This window comes from Myxocyprinus asiaticus, chromosome 23 (assembly GCF_019703515.2).
Source record: "Myxocyprinus asiaticus isolate MX2 ecotype Aquarium Trade chromosome 23, UBuf_Myxa_2, whole genome shotgun sequence".
Lineage (NCBI taxonomy): Eukaryota > Metazoa > Chordata > Actinopteri > Cypriniformes > Catostomidae > Myxocyprinus > Myxocyprinus asiaticus.
In genome coordinates this window covers 38183078-38202638 of record NC_059366.1, presented here as the reverse complement: position 1 = coordinate 38202638, position 19561 = coordinate 38183078, and the positions used below count along the sequence as shown (strand labels likewise).

The window sequence follows — 19561 nt, the reverse complement described above, 5'->3', positions numbered from 1 at the left end:
AAAAATAAGAGCATTGCAATTTATTGAGTAGTATAATCTTGGCAAATGAATACAAAGTTTTATACGTAATAATGTAAAAAAAAAAAAAAAAAAAATCATAAAAATAAAAGCCAAGCAAAGGATTTTTAATATATTTAACTTGATACATGAGCCACAAATCCATCTTATCTACTGTAACTTCCATTGACTGAGCAGTCAGGCTGTTAGATCACCTGGGGAAATAGTTCAAGTAGGATAGTGTGACGCTCTTGTTCTACCCACTCCGTACGGGACTTGAACCAGCATCTCCAGCATGGGAGGCAGTGTGCTAACAAGGAGGCTAAAGGCTACAGCCTCTAGCATTAGTCGCTAGTGCACCTCTTGAGGTCAGGAGAGTGAGGTTATACACATTGCACAGCTATCTATCAGCTGGCCACCGTTACACAAGCCATATATGCAAATACATATCCTGCTTGTTTGACTTTAAGGCTTTTCCATTACATAAATGACAAAACATGCAAACTTGTTGCCTTCTAGTCTGTTTGTTGTGTTTATGGCAAAGATGTACAGAGAGCTGAGAGGTGTGGGGGAAAATGCAGGAAGAACATGAGGAGGATTCTCCACAGATATAGTTCCAGCAAGCATATTTACAGCCCTGTGCTATACCAAATTACAATTAGCAAAGTCTTTGTGGAGTTATAATAGCACATTCCTGCCATCTGCTGTGTGTATGGGTTAGCAGCAAAAAGGGAAGTCTTGGTATTTCCAGAACTCTATAAATAGTACTTACGTCCCACATGCTGTACTACACTCTGCCACACTCTGCCTGAACACAGCACCAATTCAGACTCCTCCAAAACAGGATGTGATGTCATATCCTCTCACCCATACTGGGCTTTTGTCTCCTAGGGAACAGGTTTTTGGGGGAAATGTTGTAGTTTCAAGACTTGTGAAGAAGATGACTCACTAAAACAAGAACATAACATGACACTCAGACATTCTGCCTAACATCTCCTTTTGTGTTATATCAAAGAACATAAATAATACATGGTTGGAACAATATGAGTGGGTAAATAACAAGTCATGAATTGTTTTTTTTTATTTTATTTTTTTATTTTATTTTTTTTGGGCGCACAAATCCATTTAATATCAGTTCCTTAATAGTTTCAGAAGGAACGTTGCAATTTCTCACAGATCAGAAGTTCTGCTTCCTATTTCTTTATTCGCCTTAGTCTTTCCATTCACTCTTTTACAGTGTTTCTTTCCCTTATGTAAAGAGCGTCACACAGAGGAATGTGTGTCTCAGCACTCTGAGCGTGTGGTTAACGCTCCACACATGTGCAGGCCTGCTCTCACTGAAGCTCTGCTGACTTATCCTGTGAATAAAAGACCCACATGAATACAATTCATTCAGTCACGGGAAACAAACCAACTGGATAATGCTTTAAATGAGAAAATTAAACAATTTGCTTTTTATGACACTTTCAGTTAGGTTTTGGCGTAAAGGGTTAGTTCAATCAAAAATGTAAATTCTCTCATCGTTTTCTCATCCTCATGCCACACCAGATGTGTATGACTGTTTTCTTTAGTAGAACACAAAGTTTTTTTAGAAGAACATCTCTGTAGGTCTATACAATGCAAGTGAATGGTGGCCAGAACTTTGAAGGTCCAAAATGCAAATTGAAGGAATAGTTCACCCTAAAATGAAAATTCTCTCATCATTTATTCACCCTTATGCCATCCCAGATGTGTATGACTTTCCTTCTGCTGAACTCAAATGAAGATTTTTAGAAGAATTTCTCAGCTCTTTTGGTCCATGCAATGCAAGTGAATGGGTGCCAAAATTTTGAAGCACCAAAAACCTCATAAGTCAGCATAAAATTAATCTACAAGACTCCAGTGATAGGTGTGGGTGGGAAACAGATCACTTTTACATTCTTCTTATTGTGTTTTTGATGATTCACATTATTCATGCACATCGCCCCCTACTGGGCAAGGAGAAGAATTTCAAGCAAATTACTTAAATATTGATCTGTTTCTCACCCACATCTATCATATCACTTCTGAAAATATGGATGAAAAGACTGGAGTCATATGGATTACTTTTATGATGCCTTTATGTGCATTTTGGAGTGTCAACATTTTGGCACCCATTCACTTACATTGTATGGACCTACAGAGCTGAGAAATTCTTCTAAAAATCATACTTTGTGTTCTGCAGGAGAAAGAAAGTCATACACATCTGGGATGAAATGAGTGTGAGTAAATGATAGAATTTTCATTTTTGGGTGAACTATTCCTTTAATGCAACATAAAAGTAATCCATACACCTCCAGTGGTTAAATCCATGTCTTTAGAAGTAATATGATAGGTGTAAGTGAGAAACAGATTAATATTTAAGTCCTTTGTTACTCTAAATCTCCTCTTTTACTTTTACATTCTTCTTTTGTTTTTGGCATTTGCATTCTTTGTGCATATCTCCATCTATTGGGCAGGGAGGAACAATTATAGTATAAAAGGACTTAAATATTGATCTGTTTCTCACCTCCACCTATCATATATATCGCTTCTGAAGACATGGATTTAACCACTAGAGTCATATGGATTACTTTCATACTGCCTTTATGTCTTTTGTGGAGCTTCAAATTTCTGGCCATCATCGTTCTTCTAAAAATCTTCCTTTGTGTTCAGCAGAAGAAAGAAAGACATACACATCTGGGATGGCATGAGTGTGAGTAAATGATGAGAGAAATTTATTTTGGGGTGAACTATCACTTTAAGGATTAGGGTAGGAAGGTTGTTTTTGTTGATTTAAAACTTTTTAGAGCATTAACCTTAAAAACCTGTTAGGGAGACAATTTAACTTGCTTTAAGCACCAAAACTGCCGCGATATGAGTAATGAACCACTTAATACAATTTGGCAAAAATGTCACCACTGTCACGTACTACAGCCATATCTATAAAACTAAATAAAGCCATAAGTCTTGGCCTGCATATTATAATATGCAACATGGTTTTCATCAGTTAAAGAAATCCATGTGTTTCTGTAAACAAATTTGAATGAGTCTCATGAAAGGCTTTACCCCACTCAACGTTACCATGGGGGAATCACACTGCTTCCTGTGCTCACCATATGTCACTATCAGTCCATAATAATGAAATCTAAGCTAGTATTGAATGTAATATAAATGAGTCCATGCATTCTCATTTTACTAAAGCTCTCATAGTTGCAGCCAGAATGAGTTAAGGGCTTAATCAGATCGATAAATTCAGTTCACATTGTTTGGCTCTCTCTCCACCAGATTTTAGACATTTGGTGACATCTTAGAGCAGTAGCATAAATAAAGGGGGAAAATTTTGTTGATTTACTTCCAAAAGGAAAACATTTTACAGCGAGTAGAGAGTAAATCTTGTTGCATGTGATGTTAATAAGCATCAATGATTTTCTTCTCTGTGGTTTATCTTCATGCTGAATGTACTGTACATGCAGATTAGTTTTCAGCAGAGATGTGCCCACCATTTATGTGAATTCCCATCAGTTATGACAACTTAAGAAACACTTTAAAACATTCACTCACAATTAGTTTCCTTGCTTTTTGCACTCACTTGGTATCCCTCCTAAAAACTGCACTAAAAATGGACCACAAGCAGCCAATATATTTTCAGTTCATTGTAATTGACCCACCAATAACCAAGACAAAAGTGCATTATATTGTGGTTTGAGTGGTGTGGTATGGCCTCTGTCCCTCATAATTAAAATTATTTATGAAACCTCTCATTTTAAGGTGAAGTGTGTTATTTATGTGACACTAGGGCACTAACAAATTATTGTTTTCAAACAGGTTTCCCCAAACACCCCCTTTGTCTTCCATTGGACTCATACAGATAGCCTCACCCCACAATTGATTGAGCCAAAGTAACTTGGTCAGGATGCTCAAACAAACAGAGCAATTTTTTAATAGTGCAACATAGCCATAGTGTTTTCACTTTTTGGGGAAATCAGCCCTCAAATGGCTTACTAATAGTTGTCTTTTCATATTAAGCTGGGATAGAAAAAAGTATTATTACTTAAAAAACATTAAATACTTCAGCTTTGAACATAATAGAAATACAAACACAGAGATTAAATTTTTATGTGCTCCTTGTTTTGTCTTTTTTATTACCTGTTTGATGGCTACACATTACACTCTGTACATCAAAACTGTATTATACTGTATATTTTACCTCTTTTAAATGCTAATCAAGTGGAGATATTTGATGTGATTCATATTAGGATTGCCAAACAGTAATGTACACCAACATGGTTTATGAAACACACTGATGAGTCAATAAAGCAGGCACTGTTTTATGTCTACATCATCAAAAGCTAAAATAACAAAACATGATGCTACAAAGTTGCAAGGTATAAAATACAAAAAATAAAACTTTACATTGATTAGTATATAAAACCCCGAAAGCACAAAAAACATACAAAAAGTGTAAAATAGACTTCTATGCATGACTTCAGAAGGTAAAAAGCTCTTTAAATTATCTAAAACTGTATAAAAAGCAACAAACCCTGAAAGCCTGAGATAAGGGATCAAACACTCTGCTTCAAGAGAAAACACTTACAAAAAATTCCTTGTCTTGCTTTCCAGTAAACATATCTAAACATCCTTGAGAAACTAAATTGTTTAAGATTTTAAGAGATCTTCAATTAAGCACATTTTCTTACCCCATTGGCAAATAGTTTTTCTCTTGCTTTAAGCATAAATCTAATGAAATTACAGTATGTGAGGTTTATGTTCAAGATTGAAGATAATTTGAGATACCTTCTTTGAAAACAAGTCTTATTATCTGACTCAGTTTTATTTCTCAAGTGAACTGATCTTGTATTAAGGATGTGTAGATATCTTTACTGGAACATAAGATAGTTGTTAAGAAATTTCTTGCTTTGAAGAAATGTTTTTCTAATCTCCAAACGCTTGCCGAGTTCAACCAGAGCAAAAGACCCCACCATCTCTCAGTGACAAGGTTTCCTGTGAGGAATGCTGCTGTCTCTAACTGTCTGCCGCCTGGGATTTTCACGTTCACACGACAGTCTGTTCACCTCGACATTTCCTGCAGCAGCCGTAGATAGCCGAGGGCAGATAGACACTGGCAGAGAGGCAGGCGAAGACCGAGGCGGTGAGGTAGACCTTGTACAAGCAGTGATGTTTGTAGACGTCTAGGTTACAGTAGGAGTTCTTGTCGGTTTTGTAGATCATGATTCCAATCGCTGACAGATACAGCAGAAAAGCAGCAACATCATGTATCACGTTGCTTAACAACCAGCGTTCTCCTCCTACGATAGGAACAAGGTCTTGTTTGTCCAGTAGAGTAATGAGGAAGATGGCTAACGTCAGGAGCCAGAAGAACACAGCCACGAAGAGTACAAAGTGAATGGAGCCCTCATACTTGTTGGCTGCGATGGTGACCCAAAGCCCAGCTCCAAGCAGGATCTGGAGGACCCGTACAATCCCGACAAAGCTCTTGAGGAATTCCAGGAAACTTCTCTTCACCTGTGGCTGTGGGGGCATCTCCTCTTTGTTGAAGAGATCTTCTCCTGGTGGTTAGGGTGGTGGCTGCTTGCCACAAAGGGAGAAAGGATAACAAAGAGCAAACAGGAGGGAAACAAGCAGCTGACAGGGGTTCTAAAGAAAGATAGCGTGGCTGAAAACACACAGAGAGTGGAGCTTCAGCACGGCCCCGGGGTTTTGAAATTACTTTAGTCTGTTTCGTCTATTCCGTTTCCTCTGTGGTAGCTGTAACGTTGTGTCTCCCTCCCCCTCTTTTGCAGCAGAGACCAGGAGGAGGGACTGGACAGGGGGCTGGACTGAAACTCTAACCCCTTCCTTCTCCTTCTCCTCCAGTCAGTTAGTGAAAGAATTCCTGTGTGTACATATAACATTCTCTCCACACAGTTCAAATGGTTTAGCACAGTGGTTCTCAGCTGGTTTTGCTCACAGATTTTACATTGGACACCATCACAGTACCAAAATTGTTTAGCGTACAAAAGTAAAGGAAAATAACATCTCCTTTTGTGTTCCAAGAAAGAAAGATACACAGGTTTGGAACAAAATTAGGGAAAGTAAATGTTATTTTTTGGGGTTAACTATCCATTTAATATTACCATGTGTACAGGCCCAACAATATGCAAAATTGTTAACATGACATGCTGAACTGGAGAAATTACTTTGTAGTTTACATTGTGTTCTAAATGTATCTTAAATTTTGATGGTTTTATGCTCTCATTCCTATTTATTTGGCTAGCCTAACTACAGTATGCACATGTACAGTATATGGTTGGTTGCAAGCAATATTTGTATTTAACCTGATCAGAACAGACCTGCGACCCATTTTTGGGTCGTGACCCATCGGTTGAGAACCACTGACCTAACAGACAAATATACAGGCAGGTGGCACATGCAACAATTACTTTTAGACTTTCAAAGTAAAACAAGCTTAAAAATCTATAATTTCCCTAATAAGCCAAAATATTGTGAAGTTTTCAATCTCATGTTTTAATGACTTCAATTTGTGACTAACAGTGTTAGGGTATTTTTAGATTTAAAGGTGCACTCATTTATTTTTCCCCATTAAAAAAGATTTATTCCTAAAGAAATGAATTGTAATTTTGAAACATATGTATAAAATCATGGTCACTCACATGAGATGAGGACACTAATCATATCAGTAACCTTATAAAAGCTGTTTTATTCTGCATGGGGCCGGGGTGTTCTCATGCGGGCTGCCATTTTGCATCACATGACCAGCTGAATGCTACTCGCTTAATCTCAGTAACCGTCTTGTTATTGGACAATTTCACTCTTGGATGAAATTAATCATGGCTGATTGTGAATAGTGAATTTCTACAATGGTGAATTTAAACAAGTCCAAGATGACATGAGCAAAAAGTTACTGAGTGTACCTTTAAAAAAAGTCTCTCAAATTTTTCCTATGTTTCCTAAACTCTCTCATCCAAAAATAGACTTTATTCCATCTTTTGCATGGAAATGCATGTGTAAGGGAATCAATGCAGCATTAACATTCTCCATATTTGGGCTATAAATGTGACAAACACAGCATCAAATTTGAATTGTGTACTCCATGTGACAGAGCAGAGGCAAGAATGTGGAAAATGTTAGTCTTTTAGAGCTTTATCACTGCTGGTGTGCGCTTCTGTCCATGAAACCAATGTTTTTTTTTTTTGTTTTTTGTTTTTTTTCTGACCATGACCAAAGTCTGACAGCTGAGATCAGAGGCTGGATGTTGTGATGTCAATGCAAACAGATATAGCCTGCGAACTACGTGACCTAATATGCACAGCCCCTTTAAAGATTCTGGCCACACAGGAACCTAGTGGGTGGGGTTAATATATATATATATATATATATATATATATATATATGTATTCTCATTAGGTGATTTATGTTTCCTGTGGGGGCCAAAATACAGCCATACAGCTGGGTTGCATCAACATGTGTGATTTATAGAGATCAGACAGATGCATAGTCGAGTAAGTGTGGAAGTGTGGTGTGAAGCTACTCTGGTTCTGTATTTTGAGATGTTAGTTGAGTTGTAAACCACTGCACAGTGTCTTTTGTACATCTGTATAGTCATTTTTGTCTTTATTTATTTTTTTATTTTATTTTTTTCACTTGATAAAAAATGGTTGATTTGAAAACTGTTATTCATATACATGTCATATAAAGGTCATTGGCAGTGTTGTATAAAGTATCCATTTGTCATACTTGAGTAAAAGTAAAGATACCTTCATGGAAATTGACTCAAGTAAAAGTTAAAGTAGCTCATGAGAAAATGACTTAAGTAAAAGTATTAAAGTAACTGATTTTAAAGTATCAAAAGTAAATCGCATAAATAATGGAACAATTCATTAAACCTATGTCAACTTATTTGATTGGTGGTGCTCATCATTTACTCACCCTCAGTCTTGCCATCCCAGATGTGTGACTTTCTTTCATTTGCAGAACACAAACACAAATTTTTATAAGAACGTTCAGCTCTACAGATCAATTCAATGCAAGTGAATGGTGGCCAGACATTTCAAGCTACAAAAAGCACATTAAGGGAGCATATAGTTATCCATACTACTACACTGGTTAAATCCATGTCCTCTGAAGCGATTCAGTTGGTTTTGGGTGAGAACAAACCAAATTGTAACTCATTTTCACTGTATATCTTGCCATTGCAATCTCTAGGCACGATCATGATTTCAAGCTCAATTTCACTTTCTAGTGCTTGATGCATTTGCAGAGCCCTAGATGGTGCTATAGGAAGTGTAATCGAGCTTGAAATCCTGATTGCCAAGGAGACTGCTAATGTCAAGATTTATAGTAAAAAAAGGAGTAATTTTGGTCTATTCTCACCCAAAACCAATTGGATCCATTCAGAAGACATTGATGAACATCTCATTTGGATTACTCATATGCTGCATTTATGTGCTTTTTGGAGTTTCAAAGGTCTGGTCACTGTTCACTTACATTGAATTGACCTACATAACAGCGATATTCCTCTGAAAATCTTTTCTTGTTTGTGTTCTGTAGAAAAAAAAAAAAAGAAAGTCATACACATCTGGATCAAATGAGGGTGTGAAAATTATGAGAGAATTTTCCTTTTAAAATGAACTATCCCTTTAATGGTGCATTCAAGTCACATCTGAATGATCATTTTTATGGGATGAGTGTAAATGGACACCACAGTTCATAAATACTGGAACACTGAAGGAGGCAGTTGAGTCATATTAGTGACCAGAACAGAGACTTGTGGGGGTGGGCTCTTTTCATTTGGGCCAATAAGCAACCACCCAGCAACCACCCAGAACACCCTGGCAACTGCATAGCAATTTCCTAAAAAACAGAATAAAAACAGCTTAACAACAGCATAGCAACAACCTGACAACCTCCAATAACACCCTGGCAACTGCAGAGCAATATGCAAAAAACACAGAAAACAACTTAGCAACAGCATAATAACAACCTGGCTACAACATAGTGAAGCAATGCGCTAAAACACAGAGCAGATCACCTTGACAACTGCATAGCATGTCCTAGCAACCATCCAGAAAACCCTAGTAAGCACATACTGTAGCATAAATGTGCTCCAAAGCAAATATAACCTTAGCAACCACAAGAAAACTAGTTTTGCTTAGGCAAAGACCATTCACATAAAATACAACAAAATAAATATTGTTGGACATTTTCATGAGCGCTGGTAATTATTCATACACATCATACCTTGTTTAAATGTAAAATGTGAACGCATGTGATTGACTTTTATATGAACAGGTCTCCTGGAAAGGCAGCAGACTGATCGCACATAACTTCATTATTTCACAGTCAAAAAAATAAAAAAAATAAAAATAAAAATAAACTTACATTAGCAGTTTCTTGTCTTCCCCAGTGCAGGGAACACGTAATCTGGCGCGCTTCGCTTGTGATTTTGATTCAGATTCACGATTCGCAAAACGAATCATTCAGACCGCGTTTTGAATCGTTTTGTTCAGTTCAAAAGAATCAAATGTAAAAGATTCGAATCAAATGATTTTTTTTTAACGAATCACACATCACTGTCGCTGACCTGCACCATTTTTGTACATACAGCTGTTACTTTTTTGCGATGTTATGTGGGGTAAAAGTATCCATTTTCTCTTCAAAATGTAGTGAAGTGAAAGTGAAAGTCCAAAGAAATATTTATACTCAAGTAAAGTACAAATATGAAAAAAACTGTACTTAAGTACAGTAACGATTAGTATACACCTCTGGTCATTGGTAAAAAAGCTTTCCTGAAGGTCCAGGAAGATGGCTGGATCAGTTCATTTAAGTTCAAGTTCTGAATTTCTTGAGAAAAAAAAGCTAGGCCAGCACATGCATGGATGTGCTGCAAGAAAAGGACAAAAAAAAAAAAAAAAAAAAAAAACAATTCAAGAATGAAGAGTTTTACAATTCCCCCACATTTCTGTGATCAGGTTTGTGTTTATCATGGATCTTGCCACTAGATGGCATTCCAAGCAAATGTAAACTAGCTGTTTTCCAAATAGCACCTGTGATGATCTACTAAATTTGTCTCAAATTTGCCCCTCAGCTGTTAGTGTAAGTGTTTCAATACAATAAATTGATGCAAATGCAAATTTGATACTGTCCCCCAAACCTTAAAAAAAAAAAAAAAAAGAAAAAAAAGAAAAAAAAATTGCACATGTAAGTATTGATCGTATGTCTTGTTATGCATAGATCAATTATTTTGGTAGGCTATCATCAAGTTCAGATTAACCTATCACCAACCGTCATGTAAAACCAAAATGTAACTGTGGATTTCGGTCAGACAGTCTCCTCCTGTCTAAGTGGGTGGTTCTTGGCCAGAATAAATTGCTAAATCTATCAGACTTTAGGCCAACAGTCAAAAATCTGCCTATGCGAGACTATTTTTTTTAATTATTTTTTTTTATTAGTAAACAGTAACATTTACAACTGTGTAAATATAACAATAAATATTATTCAATAAGATTTGCATTTTATAATATAAATATACAGAAGTATATAAAAAGGAAACAATAACAAAAAATAAGTGAATAACTGAACAGAAAAAGCCAGGGATGAAAGAAAACTATACATAAAAGTGTCATAAGAAAATTTAAATAAATATATTGTAAAGCTCGTAAATGCTCATAGTTTTTAATGCTTTCTTATTGAAAGAGTCTCTAATATTGTTAATGTACATCTTGATTTCATTTAGGAAAACCATAAAGTTGCGACTATGGGAGAGTTATCAACGGTAATGATTACCTGCAAAATTATTTGATGGGGAGATACTGACCTCTGGTGGGGAACTTGGGAAGTTGCTAGTGTAAATGTAATCGACTAGAGCCCAGGGCTCTTTGGTGGCTCCAAGCACCTACTTTCACTGACTTCTTGATCAGCCCCTGAGCCTGAGAATCAGGCAGTCTGGATGAGTCATTTTGATGGAAATGAGATATAAAAGATCTAATATATCTTCAGGTTGAACCCATGGCTGCACTTCTGGTCTGTAGCACTTCTAGTCCACCAATTAGACTGATAGATGCTTTAGTGGTGCTTTGAGTGAAATTGAAGATATGCTGTACTGACTACCTCATTTCAACACAAATAATGTATTGTATAGCATTTATTGGTGTGTAATAAATATTATACACTGTCACCAGTGGTGGCTCAGCAGTTAAGGCTCTGGGTTACTGATCAGAAGGTCAGGGGTTCAAGCCCCAGTTCTGCCAAGATGCCACTGTTGGGCCCTTGAGCAAGGCCCTTGAACCTATCTGCTCCAGGGGTGCCATATCATGGCTGACCCTGCATTCTAACCCCAGCTTAACTGGGGTATGTGGAAAAAAAAGTATTTCAGTGTTAACTTATTATTATCAGGTCAATGAACAAGCACTTCTAAAAATACAATTTGCTTTTAAGAAATGTTCTCTTTCTGGTTGAAATCAGGATGCACATTTCTCTTCATTATATTTGTAGATGTTTAGTAGCCCAGTTTTACATCCATGTAAAAAATGCACACCACACATATAATTTAAACAGACAGAGAGAAACAGTACATATTGAGTAACAATGAAAGATATCTAACTTTTAAGATACCCAACTTGTCCCTTCTTTTCTTAAAAAAATAAATAAAAAAAGTTACAGTGAGGCGCTTACAATGGAAGTGAATTGGTAGACATGTGAAGCTTATAATTTTATTAAAGCACTTACATCAATTGTTAGAACTCAAAAGTTGTTAAAAATTTGATATAACCAAAGTCTTTCTAGCAAGTCAGTCCTCTGTCGGCCATCTTTGGAATGCTCTCAGGCAGCTATTTCCAGTCATGACAGTGCAGCTCCTATCTACTTGAATGGAGAAAGACCAAAGTCTCAAATACGGTTTGTCAAGATTACGATCAAAGAACATATTTCAAATCAGCAATAAAATCTGATACCAGTATTGGTATCATAAATTGTGATTCTTTAACTCATATTACACTAAAAAAAGCAATTTTCCCGGTTTGTATTGCTAATGCGCATGCGCGTTCTAGAGTTGATTGACAGGTGATGTCTGTATCTAAAAGGTGATTGGCTCTTTTAACTGTAAGGCAGGACTTCCTTTCTCTTCATCAGTTGACCGTTGGGCTTGGTGAACGTTCCAGTTTCTCCCATTTATTTGAATAGAAGTGGCCCATCTCTGATATAACTTTACACAGAAAGTGTATCAAACTCAAATCACATTAAAACACATATTCTTTACATCTTGTGGCTATACTTTTGAAACAGTGAGTATAAACGTATTGGCCCACATTCACTTCCATTGTAAGTGCCTCACTGTAACTGGGATTTTTGCTTTTTTGAAAGAAAGGCAGGGACAAGTCAAAATACATTATTGTGGTAATCAGCATTAGGCTATGCTACAAATGCTGTCGATTGAACTTACTTGTATTTAATCTGGACTAAATCCAATTTATTATTTTAAGTTTCTGTGCCAGTATACAGTATGTGTGAAAGGAAATACAGTGAATAAGATGGGAACCTACACTTCAAAGACATCGTCTAGAAAGCCCATTAAACATTTACTCCCTAATGGTCGACTGATCTCTGATCTACCAGAGGCTGGTATAGACCCCATAAGGTGCTTTCCCTCTCTCGCTCACTCTCTCTCTTTTAGTTTCCCTCTGTTGGTGGTAGAGGAGGTCTGTATTTAGCCTATCCTAAGAGAGAAAGAAAACAAATAAAAGAGAGAGAGAGAGAGAGAGAGGAAACTGCAGGAGGCCTGCAGTGCTAAATACATCCCTCCAGTTACTTTATGCCAATGTCCTGATTTCCTTACAGGAACAGAGAAGGGCAGAATGAGGAAGAATAATTAACGTTTTCAAGTCACACGATTTAAATGTCCAAGCAAGGACCCTGTGTGTAATATCTCTTATCGACTTTTCCAAATATGTCATCTAATACAGTATGTGTATTGCTCAGGGAATAAAGCATTTATAAAAACGGGGAATGAGAAATGTAAGTCAAAATTAGGCTTTGTGGATTTACGGAGGTGCTGTGCTGGCTGGGTAAAAGATTAATTTACACATGTGTGCATACATATTTCCACCACATAGCCACGCATGCACACACACACACACACACACACACACACACACACACACACACACACACACACACACACACATGTTGGTGCAGCTATCATTATGAGGACTCTCCATAGACATAATGATTTTTATACTGTACGAACTATAGATTCTATCCCCTACCCCTAACCCTACCCCTAAACCTAACCCTCACAAAAAAACTTTCTGCATTTATACATTTTCAATAAAACATCATTTAGTATGTTTTTTAAGTGATTTGAATTATGAGGACACTAGAAATGTCCTCATAAACCACATTTATAGCATAATACCCTTGTAATTACCAATTTGTAACCTTAAAAAAAATCCTTGTAAACCACTTAAACCTGCCCACACACACACACACACACACACATACATTCTTGTGCCTCTAGTATCTCGGAGAGGAGAGGACAGGAGAGAAGAGAAGAGAAGAGAAGAGGAGAGGAGAGAAGAGGAGAGGAGAGGAGAGGAGAGGAGACAGATGAAGACATCCTGAGCTGAGTGCCATGTGGTACCATACTGTACTATGAGCCTTTCAGGGAGACAAACACTAAATCTTGGGTTAACTCATGTTACCATAGCAACATCAGCACACCGAAAAAGTAGCGTGCAAATCTGCTGCAGAGGAAAAATATTTAGTCAAAATAATTTGATGTGATGCTCAGACTTCACAAAAATACAATAATAATAATAAAAAAAAACAATCATCTCCCTGATAGTTTTCTGTCTGTCTGTCTGTCTGTCTGTCTGTCTATCTATCTATCTATCTCTCTATCTCTCTATCTACCTGTCTATCATTTGTCTTGACAAACTTTCCTTTTCTAGTTCTCTTTGATTTATCTTTTGATCTACATGCATTTTGGCTCTGGTACCAAATTACATGATAAAAATATGACTGTTTAGTAGGTGATGTAATTCATTTTTTCTTTTTACTTGAGTCTTTGCAACGTTTGAAAGCTTTTACTTAAAGGCGTAGATTGGTCAAAAATGAAAATGCTGTCATAATGAACTCCCCTTCATTTTGTTCCAAAACCATGTAACTTTCTATCTTCTGTGAAACATTCACTACAATATCATATAGAGTAAAGGAAATACACTCACAGTTATTTCACTTTCAGTGCCCAGACTGTGAAACTCCACGGTTCAAAGGTAATTTTCTCTTCTGAGTCGCCACTCAAACCTCTCACACAATTATGCCCAAACACCCAAATACATACTCATTTGCTTTTCATACACACCACAACTCTCTTGTCACAGAGCACAACTCACCTCTCCCCTCTCTTTGGTACACACACACACACACACACACACACTGTCAAACGTGAGCACATAATTTTCGCCAAAATGTAAAGTGCTGTCTGTGAAATTGGACGATGTCAGCACAGGGAGAGCATTTGGACACGCAGAGCTCAAGGCTCGGAGCAGGGAGTCCAATTATCCCCCAGCCGTCCCTGACATATCAGTATAAGACTATGCAAAACAGAACTTTGTGACGTTTTGGCTAAATTCCCACTGCTGAGAGCACCATGTTACCTCATGTCTGTCAAATCTTGTACTCAGATAGAGTTCTGAATATACATTTTCCTATAACTAAAGGCATCATTAAATGAAGTTCAATTGACATATCTACAGTAAGTACTGTATATCCATATCACTTGTTAATTTCCATGCATATACACTAATTTTTTAATGCAATTTACTTAAAGTAGTGTGAGTGATCACTTTCGAAAAGACATTTAATCCTCTAGAGTCAATATGCTATCAAGAAGGACATAGGTTTCTGAAACTTACTGTCTAACAGAGAACAAGTAGTACTTGAGAAACACTTGAGAAAAGGTGTTGTAAGCAGTGTTTTTTTATACCACACATAAAATGAATTTACAACCTCTCTTTGTGACAGTACGTCATCTGCTGTGCTTAGCTTAGCATCGCTGACACTTGTGAATCTCACAGGGGGGAATCAGTAGTGCAGTGATACCTATCGGCTCTGATACCCACTATTCTGCTCTCAATTTTTTACATTCATCAGTCTCTCGAAGAGAGTTAAGAGGCCTGTCACTGTACCTCTATCCTTGCATTAAATATTACAAATTAAATATTCACACAAGTTAAGTGTTTACATTATGCTCCTGAAATATGTGGAGTCCTCTGGAGAAAAAACATTGCTTGAAACATGCAAGGCATTGTTTATACCCAATGATATGTGTATGAAATGTGGGAAAGATTTTTATTTTATTTTATTCAAAGCAATAGTTCACTGAAAAATGAAAATTCTGTCAATATTTACATTATTAAAAGAAAATATGTATATATGCATAGTTCTTAAAGTTCAGGGCTTTACTTGTCAGTGTTCAGCAATGTGAAAGTCTCATTATGGTTGCTCTCAGTGATTGCCACAAGCATTAGAGTTGAACTTTAAATTATTTCAGTCAGAGTAGTTGTGCAGTTGTATATATGATGCATGTTTCCATTGCCTCAGAGCTGAACACGGTCTTAGACTCAAGGGCTAACTGAAAGCCCACCTGCAGACAGTGTCTTTGGTTACATGGCAACAGGGAAGCTGCTGACCTAAATACAAGACAGACCAGCCACATCAAGAAATGTTGGACGAAAACACTTTTCTATCTTTAAACATGATTATAAGGTTCTGAAAAGGGGTCTGCTGTGATGAATTTTCAATTGAAGAGAGCAAAAAAATAAAAAAAATAATGAAACAGTACATAGAATATGAATAATGAAAGCTCAAGTTACTGTGTAGTTGTAAGTGTACAATGTTTCTAGTTCTGCTTACCAGAAGCTGCCTCTATAAACTTAGATAAGGTATTTTTGCTTTTTACTGATTGGATAGCTATCCTATCATGAAGAGACCCAGAATAAATGCCCCAAAGGAGCACACAAGGAACTCTTAGGCAGAATTTTAGCCTCAGTCAGCATTCATTTCCATTTTAGAAGAAAAAGATGCAGTGGAAGTGAATGGTTACTGAGGTTATATTCTGCATAACATCTCCTTTTATGTTCCACAGAAAAAAAAAAAAAAAGAAAAAAAAAAGTCATAATGGTTTGAAACAACATGAGGATAAGTAAATGATGACATACATTTCATTTTTGGGTGAACTACCCCTTTAAAATAAGAATGAGGTTGATAGGCTACTTTATTACTTTATTGTATTTTTCTACAATGTATTGCCAGAGCTAAATTGACCACAAACAGAAGCAATGTTACTATACTGGATAACAGTCACATTTCTGAAAAGTGCATGTTCATTTTTTGATATACAGTATCAGAGGATTAGAACTTCAATTACATCTGTAAATTTGGTTTTTGGTAGGTCAGAGGGACATACTATATATATACAGTATATATATATACAGTAGAAGCAGATCTATAATTAGAATTATACTGTTTTATTCTATGCTAATCACACAGGTGAGGTGACAGAAATTTTGCATATTTTGGTGAGGCAAGTGGCTTATTGTATACGATAGACAAACACTTTTGGACATTGGTTCTGCAATAGCACACCGAAAACCGGACTTTAAATACCTCAATGCCGACCCTCTGTTTTCAAACGTGCCAGCGGAGCCCTTTGTCTGGGCAGCCGGAAAAGGGGAAGGAGAGCCAACATTCTCATCAGACTAAGACGCCGCGTAAATCGACCCCCGCTATCCTGTATTCTATATATGTTCAGTCTCTGGACAACAAGCTCTGCGAGCTGAGAGCGTGGATCTCTTTCCAATGAGAGACGAGAGACTGCTGCATTATCTGCCTTACAGAAACTTGGATGTCTGCAGAGATTCCAGACTCAACCATCGAACCCGTGGGGTTCTCCGTGCACCGAGCGGACAGAGCGAAATACCTCTCAGGTAAAAGCAGAGGTGGTGGCGTATGTTTTATGATCAACAAATCCTACTGTGATCAGAGGAATGTACATTCTATCAAGTCTTTCTGCTCTCCTGATCTGGAATTTCTCATGTTTCTGTGTCGACCATTCTGGCTACTGAGGGAATTCACAGCAGTCATTATCACTGCTGTGTACATCCCACCACAAGCCGACACAGACTGGGCACTAAAGGAACTGTATGAAAGTATAAGCAAGCGGAAACCACGCACCTTGAGGCCGCATTCATTGTGACCGGGGACTTTAACAAAGCCAACCTCAAGTCAATAGCACCAAAATACTACCAACACTTCAGTTTCAGCCCATGAGGGAACCGGGTTTTGGACCATTGCTACTTTCCCTTCAGGGATGGCTACAAATCCCTCCCCCACCCACCTTTTGGCAAATCGGACCACTCTTCCGTTCTGCTTCTGTCCACTTACAGGCAGAAACTGAAGCAGGAAGCACCCGCCCTCAGAACGATCCAGTGCTGGTCGGACCAATCAGATTCTATGCTACAAGACTGTTTTGATCGCGCGGACTGGGAGATGTTCCAGTCCGCCTCTGATGATGACATCAAGGTCTACGCTGATGTGCGTAGATGACGTAGTACCAACCAAAACTATATGGATCTACCTGAACCAAAAAACATGGATTAATAGCGATGTTCATGTTGCACTTAATGCGCGGACCACCGCTTTTAATTCCGGGAATGCAGAGGAGCATAAACAAGCAAGTTATGCCCTCTGCAAAACTATCAGAGCAGCCAAATGCCAGTACAGGGACAAGGTTGAAGGACAGTTCAACACCACCGACTCTAGAAGCATGTGGCAGGGAATTAATATCATCACGGACTTCAAAAGGAATAAAAACTGCACCGTGAACACCGCTGCCTCTCTCCCGGATGAGCTAAATACTTTTCATGCTCATTTTGAGGGAAATGACACCGCCCTCGTGGAGAGAGCTCTTGTGGCCGAAGCTACAGAGGATAGTTCACTCTCCGTCTCTGTAGTGGATGTAACCCGATCCTTCCGACGGGTGAATATCAGTAAAGCCGCGGGTCCAGACGGCATTCCGCGCCACGTCATCATTGCATGCACGAACCAACTGGCTGGTGTTTTTACGGACATTTTCAACCTTTTGCTCTCCTAGTCTGTGGTCCCCACATGCTTTAAAATGTCCACCATTGTGCCTTTACCAAAGCAATCCAAAATCACTTGCTTAAATGACTGGCGTCCTGTTGCTCTTACCCACATCATCAGCAAATGCTTTGAGAGACTAATCAGAGATTACATCTGCTCTGTGCTGCCTGCCTCACTGGACTCACTGCAGTTTGCATACCGCAACAACTGCTCCACTGATGATGCCATTGCATCTACACTTCACACTGCTCTCTCCCACCTGGAAAAAGGAACACATATGTGAGAATGCTGTTTGTAGACTACAGCTCAGCATTCAACACCATAATGCCCTCCTATCTTGATGTGAAACTCCGGGCTCTGGGCTTAAACAGCTCGCTGTGCAGCTGGATCCTGGACTTCTTGTCAAGCAGATACCAGGTGGTTAGAATGGGCAGCAACATCTCATCACTGACCCTCAACACTGGAGCCCTGCAGGGCTGTGTTCTTAGCCCACTCCTGTGTTCCCTGTACAAACATGACTGTGTGGCAAACCATAGCTCCAATGCCATCATTAAGTTTGCTGATGATACGACAGTGGTAGGTCTGATCACTGACAATGATGAAACAGAGAGGAGGTGCACACACTGACATGCTGGTGTCAGGAGCACAACCTCTCCCTCAGTGTCAGTAAGACCAAGGAGCTTGTGGTGGACTTCAGGAGAAAAGACAGAGAACACAGCCCCATCACCATCAATGGAGCACCAGTGGAGAGAGTCAGCAGCTTCAAGTTCCTCGGTGAACACATCACTGAGGAACTCACATGGTCCGTCCACACTGAGGCCATTGTGAAGAAGGCTCACCAGCGCCTCTTCTTCCGGAGATGGCTGAGGAAGTTTAGAATGAACCACCACATCCTCACACGGTTCTACACCAGCACTGTAGAGAGCATCCTGAATGGCTGCATCACCGCCTGGTACGGCAACAGCACCGCCCTCAAAGCCCTGAAAAGGGTGGTACGAACTGCCAGACACATCATCGGATGTGAGCTTCCCTCCCTCCAGGACATCTATACCAGGAGGTGTGTGAAAAAAGCTTGGAGGATCATCAGAGACACCAGCCACCCGAGCCTTGGGCTACTCTCACTGCTACCATCACGCAGGCGGTATTGCTGCATCAGGACCTGCACCAGCTGACTCCATGACAGCTTCTTCCCCCAAGCAATCAGACTTTTGAACTCTTGATCTCTCATGATCAATATACATCAGCACTGCACTTTATTAATCTTATGCTGGTCTGTCATAAATTACATTCTCTCTTAACAACACACTGGCAACTGACTATCAGCCGACCGCCTGAATGTCAATACAGCACAATACAACCTACTGTGTATTTTATATATACTATTTTTTTATTGTATACTGTGTAT

At 38.4% G+C, this 19561-nt stretch overlaps 1 protein-coding gene across 1 annotated transcript; it reads right to left on the bottom strand.

Annotated features, from left to right (window-relative positions):
* Positions 1–4103: 4103 nt before the first annotated feature.
* On the bottom strand, positions 4104–6471 carry LOC127414079 (MARVEL domain-containing protein 1). The gene has a single exon (XM_051651812.1). The coding sequence runs from the start codon at positions 5536–5538 to the stop codon at positions 5050–5052; it is 489 nt and encodes a 162-aa protein (XP_051507772.1). The 5' UTR covers positions 5539–6471; the 3' UTR covers positions 4104–5049.
* Positions 6472–19561: the final 13090 nt, after the last annotated feature.